The 21969-nt window shown below is 41.9% G+C and overlaps 1 protein-coding gene across 1 annotated transcript in view; it reads right to left on the reverse strand.

The window, feature by feature from the left end:
- fut8b (fucosyltransferase 8b (alpha (1,6) fucosyltransferase)) overlaps positions 1-21969 on the reverse strand; it is a 199929-nt gene that overhangs the window by 50307 nt on the left and 127653 nt on the right. Inside the window, exons 5-6 of the mRNA XM_072446193.1 lie at positions 15040-15202; positions 629-743 (exon numbers count right to left, since the gene is read on the reverse strand). Coding sequence (XP_072302294.1) covers positions 629-743; positions 15040-15202 — 278 coding nt within the window. The remainder of the gene's footprint in view (positions 1-628; positions 744-15039; positions 15203-21969) is intronic.

A 21969-nucleotide genomic window follows, 5' to 3' on the forward strand; every position in this document is an offset into this window, starting at 1 on the left:
AAAAAATATTCTCTGAACCACATCACAGTTAAAAAAAACATCAGTTATCGAGGTGGTTCAAAACGTGTTCTTGATGCTCGGAGGGCAGAGGAGTCATCAAAATAGTGTGAATGAAGCTAAATGCAACACCAGGTATGTTTTTGATGAGGGATAGTGTTAGAACATGGTTAAAAGCTCAGAATACTCAAAAAATGTAGTGTTTTTTATGACAAACGCCTCCTTTTTTAAAATTAATTTCCCCCAGGCTTGTGTTGGTGACGAGCTGCTCCAAGGCTTGAACCCCGGCCGTGGATAACGCCATCAGTTATGTCCTTTTCCATCAGATCATAATTTTTGGGTGATCAGTAACACAACTTCATAAGGATAACGCCATAAAATCCCAAATCAGAATGTTTATTTACCTATAAGAGTGGGTAATATGGACAAAAATTAAATTAAAATATTTTTTTTCATTTTTTTTTCATTATTTTGATGACAATATTCAAACGATAATTTTACAAAAGGAACTTGCTAAAATCTGTGCCAGTAAATGTCAATCCAAAACGGGTATTGTGATACAACACATCTTTCGCTCTAACTCCCACCTCACCTACACCTGAGGATAGAAAGGAATAAAAAGCTTAATTACCTGTAAGTAGGTGATCCTGTTCTGCACCAAGTCAGACAGATCTTTGGCCTCCTTTGCTCTCCACTCGCCCACGCCGTCGGCCTGGCTGAGGTAGTACAAGTCTGTCATGACGGATCTACAACAACACACACACAAACACATTTCATTTAACGTGCAAAGCTAAGTAGAAAAAACAAAACATTACTTAACATTATGGTTTATTCTATTTGCCCCCCAATGCCTCAAAAAATCTATAAAATATTTGCGAGAGAAAGTCCCGATTACATAGCACACTTCTCTAAAAGTTTAGAACAACTCATACAATCTCACAATCACAGACATTTATAACACTGGAGATGAGAAGTGTCTTGCAAAAGGACACAACAGCAGAGCCTTTCTAGGGATCAAATGACTGAGATTCAGATTAGTCCAGCGTTCTTCCCTAATGAGCTGATGCCAACCAAACAAATATGAAAAAAAGTCATATATACAGTATTTGACATGAAAAAATTCCATTAGAAGTCGATGCTTTCCAAGGGTATTTTCTCTGACATGATTAATAAAACATTTCCAATTTCAAAAGCAATGAGGAGTTAATCACTGCCATGTGTTTAGAGGAACTATTTACATCTCGCCGTATTTGCTAAAAAGTGCCTGTGCGTTAAAATAATGGCAGCTTTACCCTGGGGACACATTTGAAACAGGTTTTACGGGCCGGGCGCGCGTATCATCAAAACCACACAGGCTGTCACTCCTCTACCACTAAGTGTTAATGAATACAACATCTGGACTCAATCTTCAGGGCGTTAAAAATGGCATCGCAAATGTGTCGCCTGTTTAAAAATACAATATGCAAATACTAAGAGGTTATTCCCTCAGCAGTCATTTACTTGGAATATAAATTTGAAATGATGACAGGATTATGGTGAAAACAAATATATGATGATAAACATATTACGGTACTCTTTATTCTTGTTTTTCAGACAATTTTGTAGACTTTTAAATTTGCATTGACGATTTTATAGTGCTGGTTGTGTAGACTTAATGGCTGAATTGGAATTTTAACCCTCGTCATTCACTACGTAGCCCTGCACTCTTTAACAGACGCTGTAAATTGCCCCCGCGACAGCACTTCAGACACTTTGCTCGCTTCTTACTCCTCGTCGTAGGTCGAGCTATAGATAAGAATGGATTTACAAGTTTTGGGCAAGCTAAATCTCTAAACGGACTGGATTATTAAACCTTTTTTCCTGAGATGGGAATCTATTGATCATTTCACAGCTCAAGTTAATGTAAGCGGCTAACGTTAGCGACTTCACAATGGTAATGGTTCATTTATTCATAATCATGAGTCAACAGTTCTTTAAAACAGCTCCTCTAGGTATCTGCGAAATACCTGTTGTTACATGGTCTACCTGTAAATTGACCCGCACTTGACACTACTTTTCAAAGTGTATTGTGGGAAACTATTACTTTTCACCTGCTGGACATTCGGACATTCGTGCCCTGGGAACAGTGTGGACATTTAGACAGTGCCGACGTGTCATGAAGAGGCCATTTATGTTAGCAGCAAGGCTAGTGTTCACGGGACACTAACAGAAAGATGCTGAAAACGGATCCTTTACTCAGATATAATAGTCCAGTAAAAAAAATTATATAATTATCAATAACAATTCCATAATTTCAAGTGGCAGAAAGGGCATTCGGCAATACAAATCTCCCAAATCTCCACTATGATATCTAAATTAAATTAGTGAAACATTTTTGGGTTACTATGGCGATCACAGAGGGCAACATGCAAGATGATATGAGTTACCGCTCCTGACTCTCAACAAAAAACCTTCTGAACATTCCAAAAGAGGACTAAACTTGGAAGCCTAGAAGGAACGAGGCTAAACCTGGTTACAGCGTCCCACACAACTAGGTCTGCCAAAGGACAAAACCAAACCTGGACCAAAAAACAACATAACCAGGGAAGATTGAATCAAAACAGTTCAAATTATCCAAAGGCATCGAGTATGTGCAGTTTTCTTCAACTACATCTGCTCTGAATGTCAATTATTATTCTGACCTATTTTACAGAAACAACTTTAAATTGGTTCTATAGATTTTCTTTCTTTTTAAATCTCGCATTAACCCGGCCCGGCTTGCATCTCTTCTGCAAACATAAGCCTGAGAAGCTGGATGCATCAGCTAGAAATGTCTTGCTATAAATCCCAGTTTTGCTGATTAGCACCAATTATGTTTCATTTGTACTTGCATCTGCAGAACTGTCTGACATGTTGTGTAGGTGGTAATATAATTACATCTTGTACCTGTGATAACTGCAAGAAATTCTGCTATTTTTATAAGTATAATTTTGTCCACGGATCAAAAGTTTCAAGAAATGAAATTAAGTGTTCTGAATTTGCCCGAATCAACAATAAAGTCAGCAAAACCAAAACGTATCAGAGTGCCGTTATAAATTAAGTGCAGCAGTAGTTCTCAGTATGTGTAATATATGTGCAGTAAAATAGTGCGTTTGACCATTACTCCTAAGGCAAATTTCAGTGTGTTACTATTATATATAAATTATCCTAAAATATAGTAAAAAAAAAACATTTCCCCCTCACTTCTGCTGCTGAAGCTTGGCTGAAGTCAGAGTGTATTTTAGTGGCCTCTTCAGGCCGCTGGGCAGTACCGCGTGGGAAGCATGGTTCTACTTTTTCCACAGCTGCTCGGTCTGTGGCCCTTTTCAGAGGCCCGTTCATGCTCGAACATGAACTTTTAGAACCAGAGCGGAGAGCAGCTTCTTTTAGAGGTTTGCACATGCGCTCTGAGGACCACACAGCCTCAAACCCACGGATCTATGCTCAAGCCACGCTGCGTACTTCTCCCTGTACACAAACTACTGCACCTCCAGCCACGACTCAACGTAAAACCGGGCTCATCTCGGACGGGGATGAGTCTATCTACAGGCTTTTTTTTTAATTTTTATTGTTATTTTTCATCTTATAGCTTATTGTATTTTCCATCCCATAGCAGATGTAAATTGTTTATCTTTTGACTTATTAATTGTTCATTGTTTTATGTTGCACCGGATCACCAAGACAAGTTCCTATGTTTATTAAATCTGTTCATTGACAATTAAATAAACCCTTTCTGATTCTGAATAAACCTGTGTGGGAATCTTGGATGTTTGCAAGTTTTGCCCTCACTGAGCATGTGCAGAAGAGAAGCAAAACAACAGCAGCGCCAAGGTTCAACCAACAGACAAAAAAACTATATTTTAGAGACAAGACTGTGTTTGTAACCAAGGCTCTGTTCATGTTTTCTAATTATTAACACAGAGCGCTAATTTGTGTAATGAATTGGTTGGTGAAGTGAGCTTATTTATTCTATTCAGCACTTTGATCGAGTGTGGGAGTTTAGTGGAATAGACCTTTGCCCTTCACGCGGGAGGCTGGGGTTCAAACTTCACTTCACTTTTGTGTTATCCACCAAATATTGAACACCCCGAGTCTGTGGAGGTGTGTGGTTAAATGTAGCTTCAGGACTGGATCTGAGAGGCTCCGTCACATCTAATCACCTGACAGTGTTTGAGAGCAGTCAGCATATGTTAGTACTGCACTGTTTGCATTCACAATGTACTGCCTTATACAGCTCAGAGGGAACTGTGGATTAATAGGTACGTGCCTTTTATAGCTGCTCACAAACTGCGTCGGTCATCTCTCAACAACAACATATGTCAGCTTTACATTATTTAACACAATTTGTACAATGAGAAAAGTCCCAATGATATGTTTTGCTAATTATGACTTTGTTTGGTGGGATTTTGCGTAAGTCAAATGCCAGTTTGTGAAGACAAGTTGAAATAATAGGACCATATTGTAAAATCCTCTTATTTATGTTATCAATGCTCAAATTCCATTCAAATATCAGGGACAATTTATGCAATAGCAACAGATTTTTTTTTCTTATCGTCTGAATGTGAATTTGAATCTTAAAATATACATTATGGTATTATGGGAAGGATTGAGTAAAACATAACAAAATATAATAGTGGATGAAGAAAAAAAAACACTAAAATAATTAAAATGTCCTTTTGAATTGTGTGGTTTGGATATGTTAACTATGTATACTTGAACAATTCTTAAGCAAATATAATGCTTGGAGCAATGGTTGGTTTGGGTAACCATAACAACACATGCAGTTCTTGAGATAATCAGAGGGATTAATGGTAAGAGTTGTTAGCCCTTCGCCTCTAAATAATTTCCACCCACCAAAACCAGATCTAAAAAAAACTGGGCTTAACCGGGAAAACATGTCATCTTGTCATTCATACGCCTCAGTGTTCAATAACTTCAACATCCTCCACAGACTGTGTAGCTATAGGCAGATGCCGCATGGGTTACTTACACAAGCCTAATTCATTACTCATTTCTTTGACCTAAATCAGTCAGTGGAGTGTTGTGCGGCGTGGATTCAGCGGTGCATGGAAGACACAGACGCATGGGCGCGAGAGATAAACGCCTTAAATGAAACCACAATGCACACTGGCTTTATGCTAATTGTGAGGATCCAAATCGCACTGTAAACGAAGCTGAAGTTGTGACTAAGACGGAGAGAGAAGGCAAAGGCTGGGTAAAAACTAAAAAATATGGTGACTGAATTTGAAGTTAAAATGAGCCAAAACAGGTACGATACGATGTTCTATTGAAGGGTTACTTGTGTGAGTGGAATTAAAGGGTGCACTTCTGTCATCATGTCATTCATATGGTTTAAAATACCTGGAAAATTACTTATACAGAACAGCTAAGAAGTTTAAATCAGACGTTAAACTTCTGTACACGTTTCGTGTACTTCAATATTGTTGTGTTGATGTTTAACCCTTTAGAATGTTTTTTATTTTTTATTTTTTTGCCATGCTGTGACCTTGTGGGGTTCTTTGGCCTCTTGTTTCATTGATCGTCCATCCATCCATCCATCCATCTTCTGCCGCTTTATCCGGGGCCGGGTCGCGGGGGCAGCAGTCTGAGCAGGGACTCCCAGACCTCCCTCTCCCCAGACACTTCCTCTAACTCCTCCGGGGGGATCCCGAGGCGTTCCCAGGCCAGCCGAGAAACATAGTCTCTCCAGCGTGTCCTGGGTCTTCCCCGGGGCCTCTTCCCGGTGGGACATGCCTGAAACACCTCCCGAGGGAGGCGCCCAGGAGGCAGCCGCAACAGATGCCCGAGCCACCTCAGCTGGCTCCTCTCGATGTGGAGGAGCAGCGGCTCTACTCCGAGCTCCCCCCGTGTGGCCGAGCTCCTCACCTTATCTCTAAGGGAGCGCCCAGCCACACGGCGGAGGAAACTCATTTCGACCGCTTGTATCCGCGATCTTGTTCTTTCGGTCACTACCCAAAGCTCATGACCATAGGTGAGGGCAGGAACGTAGACCGACCGGTAAATCGAGAGCTTTGCCTTTCGGCTCAGCTCCCTCTTTACCACAACGGTCTGATGCAGCGACTGCATCAGTGCAGCCGCTGCACCGATCCGCCTGTCGATCTCACGCTCCATCCTTCCCTCACTCGTGAACAAGACCCCGAGATACTTGAACTCCTCCACTTGGGGCAAGGACACCCCACCCACCTGGAGAGGGCAAGCCACCTTTTTCCGGTCGAGAACCATGGCCTCGGATTTGGAGGTGCTGATTCTCATCCCAGCCGCTTCACACTCGGCTGCAAACCGTCCCAGTGCATGTTGCAGGTCCGGGTTTGATGGAGCCATCAGGACAACATCGTCTGCAAACAGCAGAGATGAGATCCTGTTGTCCCCAAACCGGACACCCTCCGACCCCTGACTGCGCCTAGAAATTCTGTCCATAAAAATTATGAACAGAACCGGTGACAAAGGGCAGCCCTGGCGGAGTCCAACATGCACTGGGAACAGGTCTGACTTACTGCCGGCAATGCGAACACAGCTCCTGCTCCGGTCATACAGGGACCGGACAGCCCTGAGCAAAGGGCCCCGGACCCCATACTCCCGGAGCACCCCCCAAAGGACACCCCGAGGGACACGGTCGAAAGCCTTCTCCAGATCCACAAAGCACATGTGGACTGGTTGGGCAAACTCCCATGAACCCTCGAGCACCCGATGGAGGGTATAGAGCTGGTCCAGTGTTCCACGACCGGGACGAAAACCACTCTGCTCCTCCTGAATCCGAGGTTCGACTATCGGTCGGATTCTCCTCTCCAGTACCTTGGAATAGACCTTACCCGGGAGGCTGAGGAGTGTGATCCCTCTGTAGTTGGAACACACCCTCCGGTCCCCCTTCTTGAACAGACGGACCACCACCCCGGTCTGCCAGTCCAGAGGCACGCCCCCCGAACGCCACGCGATGTTGCAGAGACGTGTCAACAAAGACAGTCCTACAACATCCAGATACTTTAGGTACTCAGGGCGGATCTCATCCACCCCCGGAGCCCTGCCACCGAGGAGTTTGTGAACAACCTCAGTGACTTCAGCTTGGGTGATGGATGAGCCAGCCTCCGAGTCCCCGGTCTCTACTTCCTCTTCGGAAGACGTGACTGAGGGATTAAGGAGATCCTCAAAGTATTCCTTCCACCGTCTGACGACATCCCCAGTCGAGGTCAGCAGGCCTCCACCCGCACCGTAAACGGTGTTGGTGAGACACTGCTTCCCCCTCCTGAGGCGCCGGACGGTTTGCCAGAGTTTCTTTGGTGCCGACCGATAGTCCTCCTCCATGGCCTCCCCGAACTCCTTCCAGGCCCGGGTTTTTGCCTCTGCGACAGCACGAGCCGCGGCTCGCTTGGCCTGCCGATACCCGTCGATGACCTCCGGAGACCTACAAGCCAGAGTGGCCTGATGGGCCTCCTTCTTCAGTCTGACGGCATCCCTTACTTCCGGTGTCCACCACCGGGTTCGGGGGTTGCCGCCACGACAGGCACCGGAGACCTTGCGACCACAACTCCGAGCAGCCGCATCAACAATGGAGGCGGAGAACATGGTCCACTCGGACTCAATGTCCCCAACCTCCCCCGGGACATGGGAGAAGCTCTCCCAGAGGTGCGAGTTGAATACCCTACTGACAGAGGGCTCCACTAGACGTTCCCAACAGACCCTCACAATGCGCTTGGGTCTGCCAAGTCTGTCCGGCTTCCTCCTCCGCCAGCGGATCCAACTCACCACCAGGTGGTGATCGGTTGACAACTCTGCCCCTCTCTTCACCCGAGTGTCCAAGACACGCGGCCGGAGGTCTGATGACACGACAACAAAGTCGATCATTGACCTTCGGCCTAGGGTGTCCTGGTGCCATGTGCACTGATGGACACCCTTGTGCTTGAACATGGTGTTCGTTATGGACAATCCGTGGCTAGCACAGAAGTCCAATAACTGAACACCGCTCGGGTTCAGATCGGGGAAGCCGTTCTTCCCGATCACCCCTCTCCAGGTGTCACTGTCATTGCCCACGTGGGCGTTGAAGTCCCCCAGTAGAACAACGGAGTCCCCGGTAGGTGCACTGTCCAGTACCCCTCCCAAGGACTCCAAGAAGGCCGGGTACTCTGCACTGCTGTTCGACCCGTAGGCCACCACAACAGTGAGACCTGTCCCCCACCCGAAGGCGGAGGGACGCGACCCTCTCGTTCACCAGGGTAAACTCCAACACGTGGCGGCTGGTCGCCGAGGCCCCTGCCGTCGACTGCCGCCCAGATCTCTCTGCACCGGCCCCTTATGGATCCTCCTGCGGGTGCGGGAGGGCGGCCCCACGTCGCTCTTTCGGGCTGTGCCCGGCCGGGCCCCGTGGGGTAAGACTCGGCCACCAGGCGCTCGCCATCGAGCACCCATCCCAGGCCTGGCTCCAGGATGGGGCCCCGGTGACGCCGATCCGGGCGACGTAAACTGCCTTGTTCGTGTTGTCATCATAGAGGGCTTCATCGATCGTGTTTAGGGAAATCGTAGGTGGAGATGCTTAGGTCTTCAGTGATGTTTGGAGTCTGTTTTTTAGGTTGATTTATGTCATCTGTCAGACTGTGTTCATCACGGCTGCATGCTTGCATAATTCATAATTAGGGATGTCACAAATTTAACTTTTGAGATTATTGCGAGAAGAAACCATTAGCAAACAAAATTAATGTTTAATTCAGAATTTACTTTCTTTCACATGTATAATGGATTGCCATTCTCACTGGCTTTATGAAATCTGACTTTCTGAATGAAAAAGTAATGATACGGTGACATAAACAGTACTGTTCATGTACCGTAGTTTGACTTTTTTGTCCATAATGAATTGAGATTGCTCATTGTTGCTGCCTACAATTGTATGATTCATATTATATTATTTTCTGGACCTTGCGATTGTGTTGTGACCTGAGTAATCATAATTATTGATTCACCTAATAATCTTGACATCCATTTTCATAATATGTGTCCTTTAAAAGTCAGCATAGTGTCATTGCAGACTGTAGGTTGCACTGAGGTTGTTCACTGCTCCTGACATGATGCCAAAACTGTTGCTGTGATCAGACAGAAACAAAGCCATTCGAATCAGGCTAGTTGATAAAGCCTTTTTGTAAAGATGTTTTGAAAATATGACACATATTTACTTTTTTTAAGCATTTACCATGATTTAAAGATCATGCTATTTTTCCTGTTTTGTAGTAAGGGCATATTTTATAATAATTGCACGGTGGCAAAGGCGGTTAGCGCTCTTGCCACGCTCTTCCCAAGCTCTTCCCAAGAAGGAGATCATGGGTTCAATTCCCGGACCAGACCAACATCACATGATCTCTCTGGGTGGAGTCTGCATGTTCTCCCTGTGTTACCGTGGGTTCTCTCCGGGTTCTCCCACCGTCCAAAGACATGCATATGTTAAGGCAAATTGGTGACTCTAAATTGGCCCTAGTGGATGAATGTGAGAGTGAATGTTTTTCTGTAATGTCTATGTCTCTGTGTTGGCCCTGCGACGAGTTGGCCACTGTCAGGGTGTACCCCGCCTAAAGCCTGAAGTCACTGGGATAGGCTCCAGTCACCCGCGACCCCGAAAGGGAACAAGCGGTAGAAAATGGATGGAAGTGTGCAATATCCATCCAACATAATTGTTATAAAATATCACCCATATCTTGGACCCCGCTCCCAGAAATGCAGATGGCTTTGTTTGCAGTGAAGAACAATCTGCCTCCCCCGCCCACCCCGTGACGTAGCCTCAGTGTGAGCGTGCGTTCCCCACCCATCCCATGACGTAGCCTAATGTGGAGATGGTGGGGGTGTAAACAGAGGCCAAGGTGTGCGCCGCTACACAGCTCATGAAACAGCGGCACTTGTCAGCCGCAGCAGCGTTGGAACAAAAGAAGTAGCATTTGAAGCAAAGTGGGTCTAAATAGCTACGGTTCCTCTCGAGCGCGGTGTACCAATAACACTGTAAGAAGGTTAAAAGCTCTGAAAACTTGATTTTGCATGATATGGGACCGTTAAGATTGTTCCTTCATCATAAACATACTTGGAGTTGTTTTTAGCTTCATTCACACTTGTTTCTTTAATAGTGTCGATAAGACTGTTTGATGGCACAGACCTGAGAGTTTTTATTTGAGCAGAGTAGAGCTCTCCTGTGCTGTGCTTAATTCCCTAAATCATAAGCAAACTAAGCATTTCTGACGCTAAATTGCACATTACATTAATACGTTGGGGCTAGTTAGTAGAATGTCTTATTTTAAATAGTAAAACATCAGATGCCAAGGAAAGACAATTAATGCATTGTATGTGTACTTCAAGCTTAGAAATGACTGAATATAGTGAAGTTGAATGGTGAGGAACACTATATCTACAAGATGACATCATGAGGGGGAACAGAGCATGTTGGCCTCTCTTAGAAAGTAACAAGAGACAGCAACACTTTCAAACTCTGTTGCAAAGAAGGACAATATCATTTTAAGGGTGCACTTATTTATTTTAAGTAACAAAGTTGCCCTGAAATGTGAGAACAAACATTACCAATCAATATTATCTCCATTGACCAAGACAGCCCAATTATGTTGCACCACATAAGGTCAACACAGTAGAATGTTTTTAAAAGCTTCAAAAGAGCCATAGTTTTGGTTGAACTTCATAACGCTTTGTTGCGAGAAATACATTTACGTCTCAGTTGTCAAAAAGCAACTGAGATAACGCAAGAAAAGTTTGCCAATTTAGATTTTTCTCTTGCTCTTAACACATTATCATTTGTCATGGTTCCACTGCTAGCATCGCTGCGTGAGTAGATCTCGAGGAGCACAGCAAGGCATCCAACACTATCAACAGGAGGCAATGTAAACTAGTATGGTCACTGATATTAGCGGAGACAAAGCGACCGAGACAGCACCCAAGGGAGCTGGCAGTGAGAGTGGTAACACCACAGCACCTGCCTGTTGTTTATTTAACACGTCGCTATTGTGGATAATGTATGGCCTATTCATTTGACCTGAATATTACCTGTCGAATAACAGGGGAATAACATGCAAGCTAATAGTTTGTTATGTTGATATTGAAATATGGTTATGAAAAATATTGACTATGATTCAGCACTAATTCTGGAAATCAATGTAACATTAGATGCCTTGCGTATGATCAAACGCAATGCTAAACTTTCAAAAGTTGTTCCTATTTCCTGTGTAAGTTCTGTTGCTCTCAATCACAGTTTGACACCATTGCCTTTCAACCAATCTCTCAAGACATCCATTTGAAATCACACCTTTCCCCTTCTGCCTTTCTGTCAAAATTATATTTCTCTTTCCCATCTCCGCCACAGCAGCAGAACCATCAGCCTTCTCAGCTTCTTTACATTACGTGAGCTCTAAATTTGATGTACTTTGCCATAAGACTTCAATTCAGATGTAGTCTACTCCCCAACTAAACTCAAAGATATTTAATTTTTTTTATAGGATTATTTTCCTTGTGCACATAATCATATACTTTCAAATTCCACTAAAATCTCAGCTGTAATACAATCTTAAAGGACAAATATTAGGCATTATTTGTATTGTTATAAGCCTTTAAACATGCTCACAATTACCATTAGTTTGGCATCTCATGTATTAGAACAAAAAAAGAAGAAGTTTATAACAAACACAATTACATTTGGATCTCTGCTGTTTAACCTGGGATTTACTGTGTTTTGGCCAAAGGGAATTACACACGGTTGAAGATAAACATTTGAGTGCATTTCAAGCTTGCCTCTCACTTCCAGGTCTCAGGACACAGTTGTACTGATCGTGATTAGATGGGAGAAATCAGACGGAGATCCATCAAACTAGTGTGAATGAAGCTAAACGCTACTCTAGGTATGTTTTTGATGAGGGAATAGGCAAGGCAAGTTTATTTGTAGAGCACATTTCATACACAAGGCAATTCAAAGTGCTTCACACAGCAGGAAAAAATCATTAAAATCACAAAGAAATTACAGAAACAGAAATACAATAAAATTCCAACTGATTGTCTAAACTAATAAAAACACAAACAAAAGAGAAGAGTGCAAAGAAAAAATCCTTTCAGCCATACGCACAGCTAAACAAAACTGTTTTTAGCTTAGATTTGAACATTGTCAGAGTAGAAGCCTGTCTCACATCTTCAGGAAGACTGTTCCAGATTTTAGCTGCATAAAACTGAAACGCAGATTCCCCATGAATACTGTTGAAACATGGTTAAAAGCTTAAAAAATATATATAAGAATGAAATAAGATTGTTACAAACGTGAACAAGTTGTTACTTGCATGACTGGGGACAGATTGAGTTTGATTGTAGAGACAGGACCAGAGGGTACTGTCTGTGTGAGTGAGCGAACATCACAATAAGTGTCCAATTGAAACGTTTACCTTTCCCAATACTATTACTCTTGTCGTAACATTGCACATATCAACCAAACAAACATGAACCAAATCTTATCAGACAACATTTTAAAACCTGTGTCAACTAATTTCACCCATTAAAAAAAAAGATTCATACATACATGTAATGGATTAATACATTAAATAAATGGTTGGTGGATAAAACAAGTAAACTGCAAATAATGGAAGAAAATTAAAAACAAAAGAAAAAAGGGAAATGAGTTAAATCAGCTGTAATAGTTTTTCAGATGCTAATGAAGCTAAACACTGTTATTATTCCCTACAATTAACCACTTTCCATAATGCAATTGGACTATGTATTATTTTTATATTTAACCATAAAGAATTCTTAAATATACACTTAAAGGGATATGTAGTACATCAGCTATTGGAGTGCATTATTCTGGCATTGCTGAATATGATTGAGGATATGTAAAAATTAGGTGTTTTGCATAAAGCTGATAATAAAGTGAGATATATTTTACATTTACAATTGCATATGTACTTATGATTAAGGAATGATTTTAAATGACCCAATGTGAATTAATTCCAAAAAGTTGATACATTTAGTACCTCACTTCTGTGCTCACTACAACAACTGATTTGTCTTATCTGAACACCATTTTGTATGTATAACAGATAAAGCATTCAAGAAGTAACAGTATCATTGGGTTAGTCAAACTGACTGACTTAAGTGGGAGTCTCACCGTTTCTAGTTCAGATTGTCCTCACATCTGTAAAGCCTGCACTTGAAAGTTGTGTAATGGGATATTGTCAAGTTAAGTTATATATCACAAACTTAACGTGGAAGATCCCACTTTATAAATTAGATCCTAGTTGCAGTTAGGGCTGGGTATTGCCAAGACCCTCGCGATACGATTCGCATCCCGATACAGGGTCACGATGAAATTTCATATTTATCCACAAAGCAATTATTTTTATAAATCCATTATGCTCTAATAAATTCATACATCCAACCAACTGATCCAAATAGAAATATAAGGAACACATTCTAGTAAAGTACAACATGCTGCAGCAGCATCTTCTGCACAGATCAGCTTCTGATCAGGTCCACAGCTCCTTCTTACCCTAGTTGCAGTGGACTAAAGCAATGTTTTGTATGGACAGACGGACGCACTCGGCTTTTTGATAGAGGGCCGTCTTCCCGTATTTTGGACGGGGTATTTTAAAATGTGGACGGGCATTTTCGAGTGGAGGGACAGCTATTTTATTAATAAATAATTTTTGGCTGGAGGGGCCCCGCCATGCTGAAAACATACCGCCAGGTATTAAGATGCACGCTAGCCAAAAGATAGCACCAGGCAGTACGTACGGCGCACAGCGTTAAAAGCGCTGCTTTATTTTGTAAAAGCGTCGGAAAATACGGCACGATACGCCGCTTCTAAGTGGCTGAGTGTGATCATATTGGCTTTCCATAACGATACATTTTTTAAATACTTTAATTAGTCCGGAGAATGCCGAAGCTACTCGTTTTTTCACCTAGTCGGCCCTGTACCGTGTTTTCAAATCCTATCAAAAAGCCTGCGCAAGCACGCACACACACATTGTGTCGCCATGGATACTCGCACAAGGAGAAAAGGGGCGGGCTGAGAGAAAGCTGAAGAGACAAGACATACACACTCACATAGACTCACAAAGCACATGCCACAGCTCTTGAAATGTAGAAAAGGCTTGTCAAAAAGACAACTGAAGACTTTACATTGTTCGCTGGACTTTTCCTGAAAATATTGGCTGGGCAGAGAGCTGAAAACCGCTGTAATGTGTCTCAGCAATCTTCTGAAACTTTTACAGATTATACTACATAAAGGTTCCTCCAAGACATAACTCGCAGCTCTAATTAAGTGATAACGGTGTGCAAAATTGGCGCAAGGCTTTAGTTGGTCCTGTCTTTGAAAATAGTTGTGAGAGAGATGTGTGAAAAGACACTAAAGTTGTCCGCTCCGTGCACACGGCCGGACACAGCCCTTGATTTCATGATTTAGCCATTTTTCACATCATCAATTATAAAAACACCTAAATTAATTGAATTAATTTGATTTATCGCCGAGCCCCACACTATAGTAATGCAGGAAAATATTCTCCCTTTTCAGAGTACCATGGATTTGATCTAAATCCTTATTTGTCCAAGAGTGGTCAATGGTTGCAAACAAGTAATACCTAACTTCAACATCTACCGTATTTCCTGGATTATACGTTTTTACATAGTTTTGGCCGGGATGCGACTCATACTCCGGAGCGACGTATTTGTGATATTATTTGTTATTTTCACACTGGCAAACGCATTTCACATGCCAACCACAAGCGACACAGCTACGCTCTAAGCGAAGGAGAAGAAGAACCGGGACTTCCTCTACCTCCGGAGTTTGGGAGTTATTTAGAAGTGACACAGAGGTTGTGATTAATTGTGTGAGTAAAACATGCAGTAACGTATGAACTAGTAAAATTGGAACTAGTCAAAACAACATTGAGGCTGGCTGCGTTCACACTTAAAAAAAACTATGGTTTAACAAACACCTGTGGAGATAGAGGACACCACTGCTGTGTGCCTCCTGGAGCAGTGCAGAACACTCACCGCTCCTGATGGCCCAGGTCCTGAAGAAGTACCTCTGCATACTTGGGCCTCTCGCTCTCCTCGGTGTTGGCCAGTTTCTTCACCTCACTGCGGACAAAGTACCAGAACTCTTTAACTCCATTCTCCACTCGCCTCCGGAGCTCCTCCTGTGTGGGGCCCGGGCCTAGAAGGAGAAAAATGGACATGTAATTAGAGAAAATAAAATCCTTTTTTGTTAGAGAAAGATCATATATATATATATATATATATATATATATATATATATATATATATATATATATATATATATATATATATATATATATATATATATATATATATATATATATATATATGTTGTAGTATTTGATGATGCCTTAATTGCAGATGGTGGGCAAGGGCCCCGTAAATACAGAAATATTAACCATAAACCAGGTCAACATATAAACAACAATACATTTTACCACAGACGTAAGACTTTACCATATTTTATACACTAGAGAGAATTTTTTTTTTATTGAACTACTAAATGAACAGTAAATTGGAAATACACACTACTATAGTGATACTAAATGAAGAGGTCAAGATTGAAAGCTGCTGCAATATAAGTAAAATGATTAAAAAATGCTTGGGTATATCTAAATATCCAGTCATGTCCACAACAAAACATCTTCCGAACTTTTTGAAGAGTGCAGAAAAACTTGCTTCTTTCTTGTCAAATATCAAATCATTTTAAAACTTCAAATTGAGAAGGAACTCTCCAGCTTGAACATTTTGACAGTTTGTTGCACTCTGTTGTGGTGGGCCAACTGACAGTTGCGGTACAAAAAAATTCACTCCACACCATTTTCTGCCTCTGAAAGTAATATTTCTTGACGCAACTAAGCTGTGGATATTAGTTAAAGCCGTGAGCCAAACTATTTATTTAATTTTTTCTTGCTTCTCACTGTCTCATCATCTTTGTGCTGTTCTTGATGTCCATGAAAATAGGCCGCGCACGTCTCTCATGTGATGCAAGTCTCAGGAATTCAGTGTAAACTTAGAGTAAAAGAGCTTCTGAATGTAGCTTTATGGTAAAGATCTTGACTTCTAATTACATGTACCGTACTTTTCAGACTATAAGCCGCTACTTTTTTCCTACGCTTTGAACCCTGCTGCCATTATAACAGCGCGTCTAATTTATATATTTTTACTGGCAAACGGCCACCAGGGGGCAATCGGGCAGGAAGCAAAAGACATCAGTGGATGCACTCTACAAGGGAGACGTCATGTTTTCTATAGTTTAAGCTTCAAAACGCTGTGTGTTTTTTTATTACAATCGTACACAAATTCACTGAGAAATTAGTTTAATGATGAAGTGAATGTAGACGCGGCAGAATACAAAGACACACACGTGGAGCGCGGACATGCAACATACGGCGGTCTACAGTTTAGAACCTGCCGCATTGAAATGTGACTTTCTTGGCAAGACCTGACCTGTGCATCACTACCGTGGAACATATTTCTGTATGAATATCTCACTCGATAAGTACAAGCTCAGGAGCAGATGATCCAGATGTGAAGACACAGACACAGGTAAATCAGCTCAGACAGAGTGATCAAGGAAAGAGGGGACACTAGGGACAACTGTGATGTGTTTGTTAAGCTTCAACATGCTGTTTGTTTTATTACAAGGTTTCCACACACTGATCTGTTGGATGCAGTGACAGTGAATCCACTGGTCCATATTCACCTGCCGACAGTGAAACATAGATCTGAGTGTCGTCTGCATAATTGTGATAGGACACATTTTCGCTGTGTATTAACTGACCCAGTCGCTGTGATGAAGTAAAAAACCTGACTGGAAAACAGTGAACGAGTTGTTTATAAAGAGGAAGTCACTGAGTCGTTGGTAAACAACTTTTTTGAGGACTTTGCCCACAAATGGCAGATTAGAGCTAGCCTGGTAATTGCTCAGCATCAAGACTGCTCTTCTTTAGGAGAGGCTTTTTAAAGCCCATGGGAATGTTCCAGATTAAAGCAACATGTTAAATATGGCTGTTCAGCACAGACTTTAGAAATCTGGTGGGTAACACATCGAGTCAGCATGTAAATGTACTCAGGCTGGTAATGATCTCCTGGACAGTTTTGTCAGTTACAGGTGCAAAGTGCGTTAGCTCCTAGGTGTCTAGGTGGTTTAAGGGTTATTACTTGTGCTGAGTGTCATTACACTTAGATGTGGAAATTATTTCTAACAGCAGCTGACCTGGTTTACAACTACAAACAGGACACGTTACTGCAGCTTCCACTTATTTCAGAAAAAATATCTTCCCCTAGTTCTACATAAAATTAGGTTGTGCATGCACAACTTCGTAACTTTTTGACTTTGGAGCTTTGACTTGCGCCATTTCCTCTCGGCCCATGGCACTCCCTTTTCTGTGCCCTGACCGTATCATGCACCTTCTGCTCATTTTGAACCATTTTAACCTTCATAGGGACAATGGTGTCCAGAACATTCAAAATACTAGATATAACAGAGTTCAACAAATAATTTACATTAGAACATGAAACATTTTCAAAGTTTATCATTTCCATAAACAGTGCACCTGTGCCATCATTTATGAACAACAGCAGGACCAGCTGGTGGTTTGGGAAAAACAGACAGGTCAAAGCACATGCAGAAATGATCAGACTGAGCAGAACCGACCATATTGAGGTTTAAATGATAAACAGCTAAAAGACAAAATAGGCCTACTATGTATGCCCCATGTTTAATTTAAAGGGGACAGTGCAGCTGCTGCACAAATAGCCTATTCTGTCATTCAATCCAAACTGCCCGGTCAAGCTGGTGGTGCTCCTCGGAGCACTTGATGCCCTACGCACAGTGCGTTATGTGCATAGTGGGAGCGGCGGCACTGATTGTAGCTTAAAACTGACAAAAAACATTGGGAAAACTATGCTAACTAAGTCTTCTGAAATTATTCCAAACAAGTCCGAGGACATACACCACCTCAATTCCCCAGTTGCCCTTGGCTTGTATTGTATTTCTTTTAACATCCCAAGCGTCTACTTCTTCACAAACCAAGAGACGGCCGCTTGAGGGCAACAAGGAGAACATGCCTCCCAACAAAATACATAACAAAGACACTTAGCTTGCTCTGACACAAGGAGGCACTGGCACCATCTGAAAGAATCCAGCACATCAAAAGACATGCATGGGAACATAGCCGTGAGGAGGATGCCAGGCAAAATGCTCATTTCAAAAAGAATATGCAATAATATAGGCATTAAATCTTAGGCTCGGCTCCCAGGGTGTTGCTTTGACCTCATTAGTGGTGACTTAATCGTTCCAGTTGTAGTGTTCTTCTCTTCTTCTCACACACTTTCAATGAGAAAAATGAGAAATCCATACCGAGTACTAACAATGTATGAGGAAAGTTAAAGTACATGGAGAAAATAGATGAAAGCTCTGGTTACTTTTAAGGCAACCAAAAAGAGCCTAGAGCACAAGGTAGTGGCTAAAATGGACATGTTCACTTTTCGATGCTTCAAGGTTGTTTTTGCAAAGCCAACCCAGGAGTGCAGGAATATTTTCATTTTGGTGTACACAGACTCCGGTCCGGGTGCGGTTCAGGACCCGGAAGTACTTAAAATCAATTCGCCCTGTTACACTGACCACCGAGAACTACAGTCGAGAGTTCCGGGAGCAGCGGGGTTTTGCGGAAAGGATATACAAAAAGTCCATTCTTGACAGAAATGGAGCGAAACAACATGAATCTGTGTGGCGTTTGTCAAAAAATGGACCGCAGTGGACTGGAGTTGGTGTAACAGGAAATTTGCATCCAACCTGCGCAGGTCCTGAACCGTACCAGCAGTGTGCACCAGACGTTATGTCGTTCCTGACTAAACCTGCATGATAAAACTGAAAAATCTGATTTGTTTGATACATTTGAGGTCCTATAAGTAAAGAAACAACAATGGACAAGATTAACATACTTCTAAATAAGGCTAGAATAGGAAAACAAACTGCATTCAAACAGAAACAACAAATCTTTCCAATTATGTGCAACTTTTGGACAGTCAGTAGTATGTTAAAAAGTTGATTAAATGGTGTTTACATTCTAGAAATGTATGTCGTTATAACTTTTTACTAAGAAAGAAATATCAAACTTTCAATCCATAAATGTTGAACCTCATTTGTTATTGGCTCCAAAAACTTGTTATATACATTTTACAGCTTAAAGTTCATTTAACTGACAAGCATCAAACATTTGGGGTTGAATACAATCCTAGGGGGTCTGTCATGGGAAAAACTCTACCTATTGATACAACTTGTCCCTTTTAATATGTTTCCTGTCAATTTAAGTGTAACTAATTTAAGCAGAATCACATCCGAGTCGACATGTAAGTTGCAGACACATCACCCCAGAAAAGTAAACTGATAGTTCTGTAGATAAATTAAGCAGACAGCGCTTCCATCGCAGTAGCATTTATCCCTCATCTGCCGTTCGCATTCTTGGCGAACTATACAAATTTGGGACGTTCAACCACTGTATTCTTTGTCTTCATGACTGTATTTGGCACAGTATATATAAATAAACTGTTGTCGAACAGCGGGTGACACAGCTGCAGTTCTCTATTAAAGTGAATGGATTGCTTCCCGAACAGAGGGCCGTTTGTGGGTGATTCCTCAGATGCAGACTGTATCTATAATGGCACTACTTTCTGAAGCTAGTTCCACCTCAGTTCATTTGTACTGCCAAAGACATTCAACTTTGTGTCATTTTTTGTTGGAGTCTGTGTGGATAGACAGATAAATTACAGATATATTAACAATAAACAAAGTCAATAACACCACCACCACCTGCAAACTGACAAATTCCACCTCAGAATTCTGACCGTAAGCTATGGATATTTAAGAAAGTTATGATGCGAATGCAACCTGATACATCTTTCTACCGAGATAACATGATGTCTGTTAGATTATATTTCTAGAGGTCTGAACAATCAGAGACACATAGTATATCTCCTAATTAATTGCATCTGTTGTGACTTATTAACAAATACAATTTAAATTCTGATTTGAAAGTTTCAGACTGTATGTATAAAATTACTATGATCTACATGAAAAACAACCACTTCACATCCACAGAGTCAGTTCTCACATCTTAAGTCCAATCTGTATAAAAGCTAGAGGGTATATTTTTAGCTTTGTTTGTTTCCTGCAGCAACATGAGACAGTTGACCTATGCAGCGCCTTAACACCCTGTCCCAGTATTCTGTCACGCCAATATACTTCTCATATATTTCCCTTTCACCATACACGTTTCCAGGCCAAATACTAAAAAAAAACATGTACCCTTAACCTGTCTATTCCAGCAAAGTCCAACATCGTCACTCCAGTCAAGAAGTGGATTTTGCACTGAGCTGGACTTGAATTGACCGCAAGCTAAATCAGGAGACCTGGAAATGCTTGAGGGGCCATTTTATTTCCCCTTGCCTGGGATCCAGACTCTTTCACCCACGTAATAGACGATCTCAGTCTGGTCACCACCAGTCCATGCAATCTGGTTTTATTTCAGTGACTCGTGAAACGGAAGACCTCATCTATCATTTAGAGAACAAAACTTCTCTCAACAGATGAGCAGATACTTGTGCTTCGCTTAACGATTCTGCAAATCCACAATATTTTCCATCCCCTGTGATATTTTTTTCCTAAGCAGCCGTTTGTTTTGATACGGACGGACCATGTGTCTTTCTGATTGGCTAATCCACCAAAGCAAACCCACCCATCTGAACTTTGAGAGATGAAAACGGTGACCAGACTCACATGTTTGCAATGTATTATTGAAGTGTGTATTCTTGGCTGGCCAGGCCTTTTCCCTAAGATGCTGCACTGATGTTGCCAAATGCTTCTAGGTTGCCCAGGGTTGCCCAATTATGAACCAAAAAACCTTAACTTTTAAAGGGTAGCCTTAGCAAACATCTTTCTCAATGCATTCTCAGGGTTCCCACACTTTGCTGGACTCACCCTGGAGATTTTTAGTTTTGTAATCACGGTGTCTACAAACACATTACTACCACACAGTTTTTATAAAAAAGATGAAGTTCATAATGATTGAAAATTAATTACACCGCAAAGCAAAAACACTATTTAGATATATACTGGATTGATCACCAGAAATACTTGAGCTCAAATACTTATTTAGTGTTGAAAACGCATTCTTCTCTTTTGAATGGTACTGTGTGTCTAATGGTGCACATCGAACACTGGAAAATAATGGACACATGTGACGCCGAGCCTAAGATTATGAGTAGCAGGTAAAATAAAGACATGATATTATATTCCATGAAATCTGGCCTTTTTTTCGCATATGTGTTTTCCATGTCCATTATTTTTTACCATAATTCTACAGAAAAAACAGCTACTTGAGGCACCTATCCAGCGCCAGAACAATCAAGATGCTCCTGGATGTGTTGGTAGTCTCATCTACCAACTGCATTACAACCACTCCCAACCGGATGACTTTATTTATGTCATTGATCTTACAGTAGAATAAAAATAATGGTCACCTGTCCAATAAATCTGATGATTGTAAATCAGAGGAAAATAACATTTCTTTCTTTCTCTTTAAGATAAGATAAGATAAGATAAGATATTCCTTTATTGTCCCACATGGGGAAATTTCATTGATGCAACGCAGGTAGATACAGAGGTAGATACAGAAGAACAGATCACTTATAGGAAGTCTGAAAAACACTCTCAGTAGAAGATCTCTTATAGACCATGTCAAACTTTGCGTTTTCCTTAGGATGTCCGCCGGGATAACGTGACGATCTCCGGCTAAGACGACAATACTCCGCAGTTTCATGAGTTCTTCCTTTGTGTAAACACGCACCGGTGCCGGCCGGGGGGCGCGGGGGGGCCGGGGGGGCACGGAGCCGAGGCACATCGCAACGACACGACAAAAA

The sequence above is a fragment of the Eucyclogobius newberryi genome, unplaced genomic scaffold, assembly GCF_026437365.1.
Source record: "Eucyclogobius newberryi isolate DKJ021-1_F unplaced genomic scaffold, fEucNew1.0.hap1 SCAF_1, whole genome shotgun sequence".
Taxonomy (NCBI): Eukaryota; Metazoa; Chordata; class Actinopteri; order Gobiiformes; family Gobiidae; genus Eucyclogobius; species Eucyclogobius newberryi.